General features: G+C 40.1%; 1 protein-coding gene across 7 annotated transcripts in view; it reads left to right on the forward strand.

Moving 5' to 3' along the window:
* The window catches only part of MED25 (mediator complex subunit 25), a 22,997-nt gene extending 8,007 nt beyond the window's left edge, over nt 1–14,990 (forward strand). For 3 of the 7 annotated variants that reach the window (XM_087917057.1, XM_026710769.2, XM_087917054.1), the window contains exons 4-20: nt 1,261–1,385; nt 2,772–2,870; nt 4,157–4,277; nt 5,950–6,106; nt 7,894–8,021; nt 8,102–8,195; nt 8,354–8,550; nt 8,673–8,795; nt 8,890–8,975; nt 9,986–10,043; nt 11,085–11,192; nt 11,970–12,140; nt 12,505–12,606; nt 12,783–12,851; nt 13,605–13,778; nt 13,999–14,206; nt 14,728–14,990. In XM_087917057.1, coding sequence (XP_087773183.1) covers nt 1,261–1,385; nt 2,772–2,870; nt 4,157–4,277; nt 5,950–6,106; nt 7,894–8,021; nt 8,102–8,195; nt 8,354–8,550; nt 8,673–8,795; nt 8,890–8,975; nt 9,986–10,043; nt 11,085–11,192; nt 11,970–12,140; nt 12,505–12,606; nt 12,783–12,851; nt 13,605–13,778; nt 13,999–14,206; nt 14,728–14,837 — 2,130 coding nt within the window. In that variant the 3' untranslated portion in view covers nt 14,838–14,990. The remainder of the gene's footprint in view (nt 1–1,260; nt 1,386–2,771; nt 2,871–4,156; nt 4,278–5,949; nt 6,107–7,893; nt 8,022–8,101; nt 8,196–8,353; nt 8,551–8,672; nt 8,796–8,889; nt 8,976–9,985; nt 10,044–11,084; nt 11,193–11,969; nt 12,141–12,504; nt 12,607–12,782; nt 12,852–13,604; nt 13,779–13,998; nt 14,207–14,727) is intronic. The other 4 variants (XM_087917058.1, XM_026710771.2, XM_087917055.1 and 1 more) reach the window with 2 other exon arrangements.
* The last annotated feature ends 466 nt before the right edge of the window (nt 14,991–15,456 follow it).

Genomic DNA, 15,456 nt, shown 5'->3' on the forward strand with positions numbered 1-15,456 from the left:
GCCTGGTTCACACTCTGCTTGCTACTTCTCTCTCCAGCACAAAACTTAGTTTCCTGGAATGTTCTTCGTCTTTGTGGTGGCCATTTTAAGACCACCGCTGCAGCTTGCCTTTGGGAGGGATTTTCCTGTCAGGGGAGTTGCAGCTCCCCTCGACCCTCCCAGCAATTTCCCCCTTCTTCACCACTGCACCAAGGTGGCTCCGGTCCTGATCAGGACTCTCCAGCAAATGAGCTCGAGCGAAATCATGTACGATCGTGGATTCCGTACCAACACCAAAGAGGAACAAACTGGAAGCTTAAATATTATTTTTATTATGTGAATCATAATGTGAGAGCCTTTGATATTCTTGCAGTAGAAATTGAAATACTTAGAAACAGTATTTTTAAACTGGAAAGAAAAGGCTAGAGAACTTCCTTTTAGTATAAATGCTCATAATTGAATCCCTATTTCAATTATGGTATCTAGGATGTGTGGATAAGATGTTGCTGCCTGTTTGACAGCATTATCCATAAATATATAAAGATCAGAAGCCATACTTCACTAAGGCACTTGGCTGTGCAGAATTGGCCTGAATCTGCCTTAAAAGGATTCCATCTAAAGATGAATTGCTTTGTTTGTGTTATCAAGCTGATCTACCTAGATTGGAAGTTGCTCTCTGTTGTAGAAAACTTAAAGGAACGCCAATAATTGCAAAGTTTTAAATAATTATTGTATCATTTCCAAAACTAATAGGTTTCAGTGAGTCACTAATCTTTCACCCAGATAAACCAGGAGCAGGATTCCCAAAATTTATATTTATAATTTTCTAAGCAATTAGACTAATACAGATAAAAGTATTGTGGTTTGCATGTTGGTGCCAGCCAATTACTAACCTAGACTGGAGCTTCTGTTTATGAGAAAATTGTATATTATATAAATAGAAGATGGTATATTCTCTTTGGTTATAGGAAGAACAGCCATATGCCTTGCCATACTTGCTAATGTCATTGTTGCTTTAAATTTCTATTTCAGTCATAACAACCAACTTTCTCTTTTATGAAGACAAAGTATCAGCAACCAATCTGGGTGAAATCTAAGTCTTCCACATCTAAAGAGCAGCAGATTATATGTATATTGTAAAAGATGCCAAAATCCTTAATTAGTAATAGAGTTTAAACTAGGAAGAGATCCTGTTCTTGTTTAAGTAGATCAGATTGTTGAAAATATCTCTACCCAGAAGCCACTCTCTATCCAACCTCTATTTTCCAACCTATTCTACAGTATGGTGGTACCCAATACAGTCTGGTGGTGTTTAATACAGTAGACTGTGCTCCTGAATCATATGTACAGTGCCATGCACCAACGAGCAGCGCATATGAATTTGTCACATGGCTGGACAGCATTCAGTGAGTATAAGACTGTTAATGTTATTTCTTCTTTAGAATACATTTGTCTGAGTGTTAATTTTTAAATGTAATGTCTTGTTGAGATGATTAAAATAATCTTGGTTTGCTAGTAGAACAAATGTTTAGTCAGTGCTGTGCCATAAGATTATTTTCTTCTGCTGGTGACCTATTTTAGCCTATAATCTGTGATAGGCACAGATACAGGTACAGAAGTGGTATTCAGCAAGTTCTGACCAGTTCTGGAGAACTGGTAGCGGAAATTTTGAGTAGTTTGAAGAACTGGCAAACCACGTCTGACTGGAGATTTTATAGTATCCTTCCCCTGCCACGTCCACCAAGCCACGCCCACAGAACCAGTAGTAAAAAAAAATTGAATCCCACAATTGGATAGGTAGTATCTTTGACAAGATAACTGAACAGGATGAATTTAGAAAATCATGTAGATGTCTCAGTCTAGGAAGAAATGGAAAGGAAGATTAAAAAAAAAACCTAAAGTTGAATCATAGCAATTCGGATCAGAAGCTAAGACTCCTGAGTTCCCATAAAATAGTGTTACAAGGCAAATGGTAAAATTTACCCTTGTACCATCAATGAAGACTAAAACATATCTAAGTTGTGCCTCCAGGATTTTTGAAATTTAAATCTCATAATTCCCAGCCGTGGAAGTTCAACTCCAGCTCATTTGGGAGACTCAAGTTGAAGGATGTAACGGGGTAGTTTGATGCTGGAATTCAAACATAAATATTATATAAAATTTTAAATTTAAATTCAGACATCTCAGATTAAAAGATTTTAGCTGGGTAAAAAATGGTGTCTGAAGCCTTTGATTTGAAATAAATTGAAGTAATCTAGATGGCTCAAGAAAGCTAAGTCATAAGGGTAGAAATTGAGAGATCATGAATTCTAGTTCCACCTTAGACATAAAGCCAGCTAGGTGCCCTTGGACCAGCCGATCTCTCTCAGGCCTAGGAAAGAGGCAATGGCAAATCACCTCTGAAGAACCTTGTCAAGAAAACTCCAGGGGCTAGTCCAGGCAGCTACCAGGGCTCAAAACTGATTCAAACAGACACACAGACACAAAACTGGATCAAATGTTGAATCAAATATAGCAGCTTTGTTTAGGCCAGAATTCTGTCCAGAGCATAAAAATAGTTTTGTTCAGATTATTATAAGTTGGTTTACATACACAAAAGAAGAATTAAAGTTGTGGACTCATCCCTGAAGAACAAACCAGGATATAAAATTCATCATGGTTTCCTGATTTGGATGTAACTATACTACTGGTTTTAGATAGCCTTTTGCTTTGTTTGTTCATCAGACAAAGAATTGAGCTAAATTGAATAAGGCTTTGGTTTTCAGCTTTTTGTATCCTTTTTGTCTTTCCAGGTTTGTGGGTGGTGGTGGTGAGAGCTGCAGCCTCATCTCAGAAGGTCTCAGTACTGCCCTACAACTCTTTGATGACTTCAAGAAGATGAGAGAGCAAATGTAAGGGATCACAGGGGTGGGTGGGTGGTGATGAAACGAAAGACAGAATGTGTACAAGTACATTCAGTGAATGTGCTTGAGAGCGCCCATCTGTTTTTAATATTAGCACAAATGGTCATGACTCGTGTTGGAATTGATTTTGTGACTGTAATTTTTATGCATCTGGAATTGTTTGCACTATCAGGAATTAGATGCAATAAAACGATTTTTTTTTTTATTGTCTCTTTTAGATACATTTACTTCAGTAAATCATTCAGTGCCTAGAAAGGAGAGGTTATGGTATAAGAATTGTCCTTCTGCCTGTGCTGTAATTTTCCTCATGCAAATTTGTTTTGTTTTAAAGTAATGCTACAGGCTTCCCATTTCTTCAAAGGGCTTATAGTTTCAGGGGCCGATCCACGAAAAAAGGAGCCCTAATATTTGTAATATTTGATCTGTTTACAATCAATAGGCCAGTGAAGACGTGAAAGTAGATTGATAAAACAGTTGACACAGCTCTTGAAACAATTATAATACAGGAAATCAGTGATCCAGTATATTAGCACTTAAAAGAAAAATTAAAGCAGCTTATTCAACGGCCAGTTTGATCAGAGACATGTGAAAGGAATATTACATTTTCCATACTACTTTATGTGTTTAAATGCTCCCTTGCTAAAACTGCTATGAGCTATGAAGCAGTAAAATCCAAATAGTGTGGAATTTAAAAAATGAAAACCACCCCCTATGCAGATAATTTCCATTTTATCCACAATCACACTAAAATAATATGCTTGGTTTGTTAAATCCCTCACTCAGGTGAGGTATGTTTCAAAAGCTTACTTTGTGCGGGTAGTCTTAGACTTACAACTATTTATTTAGCAACCAAAATTACAGTGACACTGAAAATAGGTGACTTTTAACTGGTCCTCGCACTTATGACTATTATGATTCCTCATTATCATGTGATCAAAATTGACAACCAGCATGTAATTATGACAGTTGCAGCTTCCTGATCATGTGATCCCCATTTGCAAGCTTTCCAGCTGGCTTCTGATAAGCGAAGTTGAAAAGGAAAGCCAGATTTATTTAATGATTGCATAATTTACTTGACAATCGCAGTGATTTGTTTAGCAAGCAGGCCAATATCAGCCATGACTCACTTAACAACAGCATTGCTTAGCAAAGAAAATTCTGGTCCCGATTGTGTCCATAACTGAAGGACTACTTATAGTAATGCACCATGTGCTGAATGTGTAATTCCCCAATTTTCATTCATTGTGTCCTTTTTTGTGCTCTCTCCCAAATAGAGGCCCCACACATAAAGTCTGCATCCTTATCTGCAACTCACCTCCCTACCTGCTTCCAGCTGTGGAGAGTACCACATATTCAGGCTATACAACAGAAAATCTGGTTCAAAAGATTGGTGAGGTGGGTAGAAAATGTTTGATAGCCATTGCTTATTTCATTTGGGTAAGATATGTTAAGGCTGCCAACCATTCCTCTATCTTAGTGGCCCCCAACCTTTTGGGCACCAAGAACCGGTTCTGTGGAGAGAGGCTTTTCTACGGACTGGAGAAGGTGTGGTTTTGTGTGCTGCTGCATCACACAGATGGGGCCTTGCTTGTTTACGTGGACTAGTTTCTGCATGTTGGGGACCCCTGCTCTGAGCCTTCTCAAATATCAACACATTGTGGCCTGGAGGAAAATGGAGATCTCAGAGCGTTTTTATGCTGAAAGAGTGTTACAGTGGAATGTCGTATGGCTGGTGGCGAAGAGTGGCCTAATGTAATCAGGGATATCAATCCTCTGAGGCCTTTGCTCTTTCATGCCTCAGGTTGTGAGAAAACAACAGGTATTCTCTTAGCAGATGTCTGAACTGATCTCTTACAGGGGATTGTCTACAGTATCTTATGGTGGCCTCAGTAGCTCTTCTTTTGTCTCTTAATAAGGAATCTAGTATTCCCGGGGAGGAAAGTAAACGAATTATTGCTAAAATAATATATCCTCAATTGAGAGCATATTTTTAATAATGATACAAATTAACTCAATATGTACAGCTTCTAGGTTTCATTTTATCTCTTCTTTTGTTATGAATTTTTTTAAATACACTGGATACTTGCATTTTCCATTGTGAACGTTTCCTTAAACAAATATTTTATACTCTTCACTGTATTTATACTTTGTCATTAAAGCCAAGTCTAGTTCTTCTCCTACAGACACAAGTTAAATGTTATACATCCCATGACAAATCTTCTATAACTAATACAGCCTCCCACATTGTTAGAAAGATGCTTAACATTTACTTTGCAATTAAAAATGGCAAGCACCCAAGTGAGAAAACATTTGAAATAATCTTATAAAGTTTTATGAAATAGCTATGGCTAAGGAGGAAAGCTAAAGGAAGAAAATGGGAAGGAATAGATGGTTAGATGTTTTTCTTCAGTTTACCTCAACTGGGCACATGCCAGGCTGTGGGCTTCAGATTCCATAGTTGCTATCCATGGCCTTGTTGGTTGGGTGTGAGAGACTGAGGATTAGGCACAGAAGCACAAGAAATTCAGCAAGTGGGAGAAACAGCCACAACGCAGAGTTTTAAAAAGAAACATTTAAAAGAAACATTTCCACTTAACTGGTTTGCTTCAGTTATTTCTTCCAAGATTATGTTTTTATCATGACCAGATGGCTATCCAAAATATGTGCAATTCTTGTTTCTTGAGTTTGCCAACCCTATGGCATTGGGGAAATTTGAAATTTATTTCAAAAATCTGGGGCTATCCAAGGTTGGGGATGTAGCAGATTTTTGTACTGTACATGTAGTTTGTCTTTCTACCAATGTTCTACCAATGTTGCTTTCAAGATAGCGGTCTACTAATCTGGGAATTAAGCAGATCAGTTAAGTTTTAACAAAGATGATACAATAATGTCTTTACACATTATCTGCAGTTATAAGTCACTTTGCAACATGCTAGAAGACTACTGGTAACTAGAAGTAATGTCCACAGTTTAGGAATAAGTCTGCAGAAATCTCCACCTCAAAACTAAATAGGGAAGAAATGTATGGTTCATTTCTCTCTTTAGTGACTCTCTTTTTCTTCCCCAGCGGGGAATTCACTTTTCTATTATCTCCCCACGGAAACTGCCAGCTTTGCGCATTCTCTTTGAGAAATCTGTGACAGGGAACATGTTGGAGACTCAGTTGAAAGACTACAGCCAGGACCCCCGGCACATGATCCTTATCCGTGGTATGATACTTCCAGGTAAGAGCTGGTCTTGGAAATACGGATGGGGTTAGAATAGATCATACTGGATTGTTACGAGTTTAACCTAGATAAGAATGAAAAGCGGTGTTTAGTATCCCACAAAGGGCAAGGAAGAGAGGAGAGGCAGCAGTGAGATTTTATATTGGTCCTTGGACTTGCCTGACTCTTTCCCTGTTACAACTTGAAATTAATTACAGGCTTATTCGGTTCCTGTAATTATCTGATTAGATTTCTAGGGAGAAAACTAATTATATAAAAATTTGGAATATAGCATTTTAGACATAATTAGTTAAATTGAAAAATAATTACAAGTAATACTGATCAAGGGCGGCTTCAATTTCAGCTAATTGGGTGCATCCTACATCCTGCTCATTTTCTTCATTTAAATCATTTTTAAGCTTAGTATGCTAGTATGTTTCTAATGGCTATAATGATTGCACTGGGATGGGTAACTTGTTGGTGCCAAGAGTGAACTATAGCATTTTTGGTGGAGGGATGGTAGCTGGAGGGTTGCAGGATATATTACAAGTACAGCTAGGACTTGATTATTTTATTTTGTTTATACAAAATAGCAAATTCATTTGAGTAAGCAATGGTAAGAGTCAAAATATGAAAATAGTTCCCAAGTTCCAATGCATCACCCAGCCTGGTAAAAACAATGATCTATGATCAAATTATTTTTTAAAAAGTTATTCTGTAACTTTTATTATTTGTTTCTATACTTGTTTGTTTGTCATATTTAAGAACCACATTTCCCTCACAGAGGAATTCTGGGCTGTGTTCAATAAAATATTAAAAGCTTAAAAACAGAAAAAAAAATAAATGCATGTTAAGAATTGATTAAAAGGCAGGGGGCTTTTATGACCCTAGCCAGCCTTTTGGCTGCACCTCATCTTCAGAAAAGACAGTGTTCCATAGGGCAAGAGCAACAGTAGGGAAGGCTCTTCTCCTGGATCCCACCAACTGGAATACTTCGGCTGCCACATACCTTCCCTGCCTAATTGGGTGAGGCAAACTGATGTAATGGGATGAAGACAGTTCCAGTATGCCAAATGTTTAATGGAGTAAAATAATAGAGGAGGCATGCCACCGGTCCCGTCAGCCCGGTTCTTCCAGTTGGCGGGGTCCAGGATGAGGGCCTTCTATGTTGTGGCTCCTGTCCCCCCCCCGGACGCGATCCCAATCCTCCTATCGGCCCCAACCCTCCTATCTTTTCGTAAGAGCTTAAAGACGTGGCTGTGCCAGTGGGATTGGGGCCCCAGGGGCAGATCAACGAAATGGAGGTAGTTGGTTGAGTAATAACAGATCTCACCTTTCCCCCTCTTCACCTCCGCCCTCCCCATGTGTCTTTGGTTTTAATGTTTGATTTTAGCTTGTTATGTTTTAGCTTAGATGTAACTGTAAGCCACCCAGAGTCACCCTACGGTAAGATGGGCGGCCAATAAGTTTTATAAATGAAGGAATGGATAATAGCATAACAAAGTTGAAAGGGACCTTGGAGGACTTCTATCCAACCCCCTGCTCAAGATTAAATAGTCAATAGGTTCCCTGGCAGCTTAGGCTTCCTGAACCACAGAGGATGGAATGTTCCATAATGGGGGGGCAGGATGGAAATAAGGTTTGTGGATTTTCATCCGCTTCGCATGCTTGTATTTGTGCATGTTTATGAACAAGATGTAATTGGTGTGGAATGTGTCCCTTGTGATGATGAATAATATTTCTTGCAAACCCTGTATATAATTTATTGTCTATACTTAATATCAACTTCTCTTCTCTGCATGCAGTAGGAGGAGCAGGAGCAACCAATAACAGCCTGCAGCCCAAACAACCTGTATCTCAGCCTCCCCCAGTTCCTCCTCCACTCCCTCCGGCACAACCACAGGTTCTGCCCCAAGTTTCTCAACCATATCAGGTACATTTTTTGCCCTCGAGTAACAAATGGGTTGCGCCCTTTCCTTTCAAAAATCTCCTGATTGCTTCTTTCTGGTTTAGGTTACACAACCCACTACTCTCACTGCAGCCCAGGCAGCTGCTCAGTCTGCTGTGGAAGCCGCCAAGAACCAAAAGACCGGTCTAGGCACCCGCTGTGAGTCCCTGCGTGTCTCCCAGAATTGGGGCTAAAAGCAGTGCTTCAAAGTTTAGGCTTGGATGTGGGGAGGATATTAGAACAGAGGATCAGAAGGGGTGATGATTATGGGTTGTGGGTTTATACATCCATGTTTTTTCTTTCTTTTTTCTGAACAGTCCCTTCCTTGAATACCATGCAACCAGCTTTCAGTCAAGCTCCTACGCAGACCCTTCCAACAGGCTCTGTTCCAGCTCTGACTCAAAAGCTCCCTGCCTCATCTCAGTCTAGTCTGGTCTCCACAGTAACCACAGGCTCCGGCCTGCTGGTTCAGCCACCTGTGCAAGCTTCCCCACAATCTGGTGCCTCAGCCATGGTACATATGATACTTTGGCAGTGGGATGCAGACATTCACACAAATCGTATCATTTTTCTTTTTCATCAGGATGTGACTGGCTTGCCAACTGACTTTTGTCCATCTCTTCTTTCTCTATCCAGGCTAGTGGCATGCCTCCCAACAGTATGAATGTGACTCAGCCGACACAGGCACAAATTGGAGCACCCCAGCAATCTATCCCAAACAAAGTGATGGCATGGAGTGGGGTGCTGGAATGGCAGGAGGTGAGAGCTGAATTATGGAAAGGAAAGAAGAAAGATTCATAGGAGCTCCTTATCCTGATGCATTTTGACCATGTATCCCATCCTCTTTTCCTAGAAGCCGAAGCCAACTTCTGTGGATTCCAATACCAAACTCACACGTTCCCTGCCTTGCCAGGTGTATGTCAATCAAGGAGAGAACTTGTGAGTGCCGCTGGTTCATTTAACAGAAAAAAGACACACTTTGTTGATTATTTGAGAGCAGGGAGATGAACTCAAAACTGGCGTCCTGATACTGATAGAAACAAGCTGAATTTTGGAGGATTTATGATGGAAGAAGACTGAAAAATATATTAGAGGTGCAATGAGTAGGAAAGTAGTCAATTCTAATACATTGCCATCCTTGTCTATTTTAATGGTGGGCAGTTTCCTTCCACCCATAGGCTATTTTTCTAATTTATAAGCTCTTTTGTGACTACAGAGTCTGAACGGAACTAACAAAAAGAGTGGAACTAACTTTCAAAAGTTGGGAATTGCTGAAACAAGTTCTCTCCCCTCTTAAAAAAACTAGAAGTCCTACTATTAATCTGGAATAGAACCTTTGTGGTGGTTATAAATGTGAACCCTCCTCCCCTGAAGACCCTGCTGACTATGTCTCAGATTAAAGCATGATGGGATGCTGATTTCCTACCAGGTATCTTTAGCTCAGTGTTTTAAACCAGTGCTAGTTGAGGAATTTGGGGAACTGACGTCGACTCATCTTAAAAGTTGCTACAATTGAGCTAAAGACTTAAATACTATATGGTAAATACATAGTGTACATACTATCTGCTATTGTACTTTAGTTTTTAATTGCTTACAAATGTGTGCAAATTATTTTAACCATACATAGTTTTGAATGTTTTAATAGGCAGTGATTAAAGTAGATGAAACAAGTGAGATATGTAACAAAATGTTGCAGTATTCAGTGTCATCAGTGTTTCAGTCAGTCATGTCCTTTTCCATGATACTCTGTTCAATTTCTTCATTTACGTGAGTCTCTTTTCACTACAACACAGTCGTCATTCCTCAGCTCTTAAGCACATTGTCCCCCAAGTTACATTAACATTTGGAGAATTGCATTTTCAGTTATTCATATGTGTTAAATGATAACAGTTATTCTAAGCAGAGCTGGGATGGGAAAAGCACAGCTGACTCTCCTTGCTTTGTTGTAGGAAGGCTGAGCAGTGGCCCCAGAAGCTCATTATGCAGTTAATTCCCCAACAGCTCTTGGTAAGTGAAATGTATGTGATTTTTGAAGGCAGATTGTGAACTAACGCTTCACAGGGATGGGCAACATTTTGCAGAATGAATGGGACCCTGATACTGCCAAAGTATTTTAAGAATTGCCCAGATAAATATAGTGGCACTGGTTAGAACTTTGACCTGTACACACTCATCTACAGGGATCAGTGTGGAAGCAAGGTCTAAATCGGTGTTTCTCAACCTTAGCAACTTTTAAGATATGCAGCCTTCAATTCCCAGAATTCCCTAGTCAACTATGCTAACAGGAATTCCAGGAGTTGAAATCTGCATATCTTAAAGTTGCCAAAGTTGAGAAACACTGGTCTAAATTCACCTTCTTCCAATCTCTCTTTATCCACCCTGCAGGGTTTGCTGGATGAAATTAAAATCTTACCCTTGTCCAACCAGTCTTTATTCTAATGTATTTTTCTTCATTATTAAGGGCAGCAAAGAAACATGCAGATGACCTGAGGGGCATTTGGGTAAAGAGGCCAGTCCTTAAGATTTATGGAAATTCTGTAGTTGCAATATTGAGGCTGGGGTTGGCAAATCTGATTTATGCCTTTTATTGGGCTTGCTAGTCTTGTTGTTATAGTGATCTTAGTTGTAACAATGGTACGGGAACAGCCTTGTCATGCTGAACAATTTTTAGAAGGATTAAACAGTGAAAGATGGTCTGCTTCTATGAGCATGACAGATGCCACGCTGTGGGTGGGCAAGCTTTTCTTCTGAAAGTCTTATGTACTGACACGTGAAGGAAAAAAAAGGGTATATGGTTAAATTGATGGAGGTGTCTGAAACTGCTTCCCTGCCTATTTTGAAATCTCTTGTATTATTATATATCAGCTGTTCTTAGATTGTTAGATTTATAGAATTAGTATTACAGGATAGCTATTGTCCTTCAGCTTTGCTTTTAGCATCATTGGATTTCCCAGAAATTTATCTTATTTGAAAGTATTGACAAATTAGCATGGCTTGGAGTATACACAGATTTGGTTCCAACTGAATTAATCCATTCCTTCTTCACAGACAACTCTGGGTCACCTGTTCCGCAATTCTCGCATGGTGCAGTTCCATTTCACCAACAAGGACTTGGAATCCCTCAAGGGTCTCTATCGCATCATGGGCAATGGATTTGTAAGATTCTACAATTGCTAGGATGTGGGCATGGTTAAAAGAGATTCAACTAAGTTGAAGTAGAAGCTTCCAGTTGAGGCTTGGTCATGATGGTTAAGGCAGTCTGTTTTCTTTCCTGTCTGGAAAGCTGCCTGATGAGTAAACTGATACAATAGCCAAAAGTATCAAGATACATATAACTGTATATACCAGTACTCCAGTACATAAAATTTCTAATATTACTGGCACTTTTTTATGGTAGCCATAGAAAGTTATTTTAATGGGAAATGTCTGAGCATGTTGGTGAAGTTACTTGCCTAGAATGTTATAAATCCTAGAATTGAGTTCACTTGCTTATGATAGTAGAAATCCTATAATTGTAGCTGGTAAATCATGATCTTAATGACACATCAGTGGGGCTTATTCTCTGAAGATTGCTAGAAGCGATCCTTTGATGGTAGTGTTGAAGAAATGGGATGATTAGTGAGGACCGTCTCAGTTTCGGTGACATTATTATAGAGGTTCCAGATTTTGGAAGTGCATTAGTAGCTCAGTTTTATAAATTGCATTAGTATACTTATTATCTGTGTTCTTCTGTTCTTCCTGGTGGATTTAGTTTTGGCCAATGTAGTTTTAAAATTTCTTCTTGACTTTGATATTTTTTTCTGATATTAAATGACTCTGTGATTCCTGAGAAAAGAGCAATACAGCATACAAATATAAAAAACAAGGGGGCAAAAGATTTCACCTTGGAAGGATATTTCTCAGTATCCTTCCCTTTTTTTGTTACATGAGCAGGCTGGCTGTGTCCACTTCCCTCACACAACACCTTGTGAGGTGCGAGTGCTGATGCTGCTCTACTCCTCCAAGAAGAAAATCTTCATGGGGCTCATTCCTTATGACCAGAGTGGTTTTGTCAACGGGATCCGTCAAGTCATCACTAACCATAAACAAGTTCAGCAGCAAAAGGTCAGTAGCTGATCCTCTTCTTCTTATTTCCCCCTCAGCTCTAGGTTCAAGCTTTTCAGCAGAATGAATCTGTTGAGTTCTAGAGCTACCTTAAAATTACTTCTGAGTGTGTTGAAAAATTACCTCAGATTGTATTGTAAATAGCTCCAGGTCTCATTGAATATATTTCTTACAGTATTTTTTGCTTCGTAATAAATTAGAGCTGTGCCATTTCTAAGCATATTGTATCTTTAGCTTTAACTCCTGAACCAACATTTTTGTATTTGTACAAAATGTTGTATTAGTGCTTCTGTATGGGAGTACACTCAGAATATTTTGGACTTCAAAAGGCTCGAATTTATTTCTTCTTCATCTCTCTTTATAGCAGATGGGGGGTTCTCAACCCATGGGGTCCACACCCAACACACAGCCCTTCCTGGCAAAGCAGCCTGGCACTTTGCCAGTAACTCCAGGAGTCCAGCAGCAGGTAAGGCATGAGGCAGAGTAGATTTTGCTCTAACTGTCTTCAGGCAGCAGCCACACAAGGCAAAAGAGAGCTATCCATCTCTTGGCAGCATGTCCGGGCTCAGAACTGTATTATCTATCTTTTTGCTTCACTGACCACTCCTTGTTGGATGTGCACTTCCCTTTATCTTTTTACAGATGGGTGGGCAACAGGTGAGCCCCAGTATGCCTCAAGTGGGAATCATGGAAGAACGGCAACAAGGTTTGGTGAGTCCCTTGTGGAAGTGGGAGCTGCTGTATTTTTTTAAAGTAAATTCATCCCATCTTGGAATCATTCTTTTCTTGCTGTTCTAGTTATTCGGTCCTATAAGATGGTACTCTGGATGGAAAGAGGATGGAGGCTAAGCAAATTTATCTTTGGGTTAATTCAGCAGTCTCATTTCATAACTGGGACTTTGCACATAGCTTCCCATACCCTGCCAGATATTGCCAACAAAACTAAAGTTAAGATGATAAGTGGAAAAGATGTTATTTAAAAAAGAATGGCATTTAACTATTAAACAAATTTAATGTACTTTTCACTATACTAATTAGCAAAGTGGCCTTCAGCATGACATATACCAGAAACAGCATTATGGTTGGAGTCACCCAATGCTTGCCTAGCTTTCCATATATAAGCCCTCATTATTTTTTCATTCTAATGATGAAGAACACAAATATGTTCCTATTATGGTTCATTTTCTCCTAAATATTACTTTGGCTTAAAAGGACTTTTCCTCATTTAACTTGCCTTCAGGCAAGGTCTCTTTGTATCTTTATATTATTTGGTCATTGCAGAAGTCCTTCAGCTGCACTCCATATAGTGAGAGCAGCAAAAAATCACATTCTTTTTGGCACTAGCCCCATGTTTATTGGTGGTTACCTGCACCACCTTTGCATGGGTCTTCAGATTTATGGAAAATATATCAATTTCTGTGTACATTCTTGAAAGCAATGAAATATTTCTTCTCCTTTTCATAGTTGCAGCTCCGAGTGCAGCAACCTCAGCCAGCTGCCCCACCTACCAACCAACCTCCACAAGCACAGGGTCCCCCCCAGGCTGGGCCACAGGCCACCCAAGGAGGGGCCATGCTTCGGCCCCAAAATCCAGGAGCCAACCCTCAGCTCCGAAGCCTTCTTTTGAGTCAACAGCCGGTGAGTGCTATCTTTTGCTATCCACAAGGGTTCCCCTCCCCCACCATTTCTTCACATTTTTTAATAATTGAAGAAGTTTACTGAAATGTTAGAGCAGTCCACTACCGCATCTCCTTTGCTTCTAAGAGCAAAGAGAAGTGGCTGCATTGCTTAGCTTAGCTTTGCTGGCACTTGTAATAGTCCGAAAAGAATTATATGCTTCCTCCTCTTTCATATGCAGCCCCAAGCTGGAGTCCCTCAATCCCAGCAGCCCCTTCACCACCTACAGCAAGGGTCTTCAGGAATGTTACCACACCAGCCCATGGGGCAGACTCTTGGGCATCAGCCTCCTGGACAGCAACAGCTTCAGCTTCCTGGACAGCCTCTCATGCACCAAGCTCCTGGGCAGCAGTGGCCAACCCAGATGGCACCACGGCCACAATTGCAAGGTATGGAGTGGACTTGGTCTGAGTTGACAAAAAAACTATTGCTGCTACTCCCAACCCAGAAACAACTGCATCTGAGAATTGGGTAGGATTTTGGCTTTTGGAGAAAGGGCCTATTTCTTTCATCAAGGCACATTCACTTGCAGAGTTGGAGGAGGTAGATTTGAGAGGAGTATATGTCAGTAACTGGTTGAGCAGGTTATTATTTGTAGAACATGGGCAACAGATGTGAAATACAGTAATGTATAGTGAGGTAAGAGCTGTGATTATGCTAGCTCTGGCTATCCTAAGAGGGATTCATTAACTAATGGGAACAATATACTGTATTAGCTATTTCTGGGAAGGAAGAGAAGTGAAGGGCCAAATCTTTTATTAGGCTTCTTTTCTAAGTCAAGCCTTTGTTCAAAATGCCCCAGTGGATGTTAAATGGAAATTAAGTAGACCACTATAGCTCATCCTGTAACAAGATATTCTTTTTCGTTGCTGTTCTAACGCCTCTTGGTGTTGTCCCTTCTTACCCCCAGGTCAAATGTTAATGAACGCTGGTCCCCGAGGGCCTGTTTCTCAACCAGGCCTGCAGCAGGTTCCTGCCCCCAGCATCATGGAGGATGACATCCTCAGAGACCTCATCTGAGGACAGAGGAGGATGCTTCTCCAATGTCACCCAGTGCTGAAATCATCTCTGTAAACTGGGAAGATGCTTCCTTTCTGGAGAATATTCTTTTTTTCTCATTTGTATTTTTTTTTTGTTCCTCTCTATTAAAAAATATTACACATTTTCATTCAAGTTGACCTTTCCTGAGATTAATTCTGTTTCTCACTCCCATCTGCTGCAATTTTAGGAATATCACCTAGTTTTGCTGTGTTTAGAGCACACTAACAGTTCAGTCCAGCCTCCCAAGTTCCCCAGTGGGTTTTCACTTAATTTTGGTATGGTGAGATAATTGAATGCAGGGAGGGGGAAAGTAAAAGTGATCCTATTGTGAGGTATGTTGTGAAATTCTGGCCCAAGATCCCATATCTCTCAAAGAGCATATACTGAATGATCTAAAGTCTTTCAAAGGAGAAGGGGGCACTTTAATAGATGGACAAGGAGTAAAAAGGCATGGAGGGGATTCTTTTTTCAACCTCTCACATTTGAGATGTGCTGGACTGCACCTCCATTCTCAGCAATCAGACGTTCAAACCCTGATTGGAACCCTAATTGCTTGCTTCCTTATAAATCCCCACAGCAACCCTTCTTCTGGTTTACA

The sequence above is a fragment of the Pseudonaja textilis genome, chromosome Z (assembly GCF_049901715.1).
Source record: "Pseudonaja textilis isolate UNSWEBS1 chromosome Z, rPseTex1.2, whole genome shotgun sequence".
NCBI classification, from domain to species: Eukaryota; Metazoa; Chordata; class Lepidosauria; order Squamata; family Elapidae; genus Pseudonaja; species Pseudonaja textilis.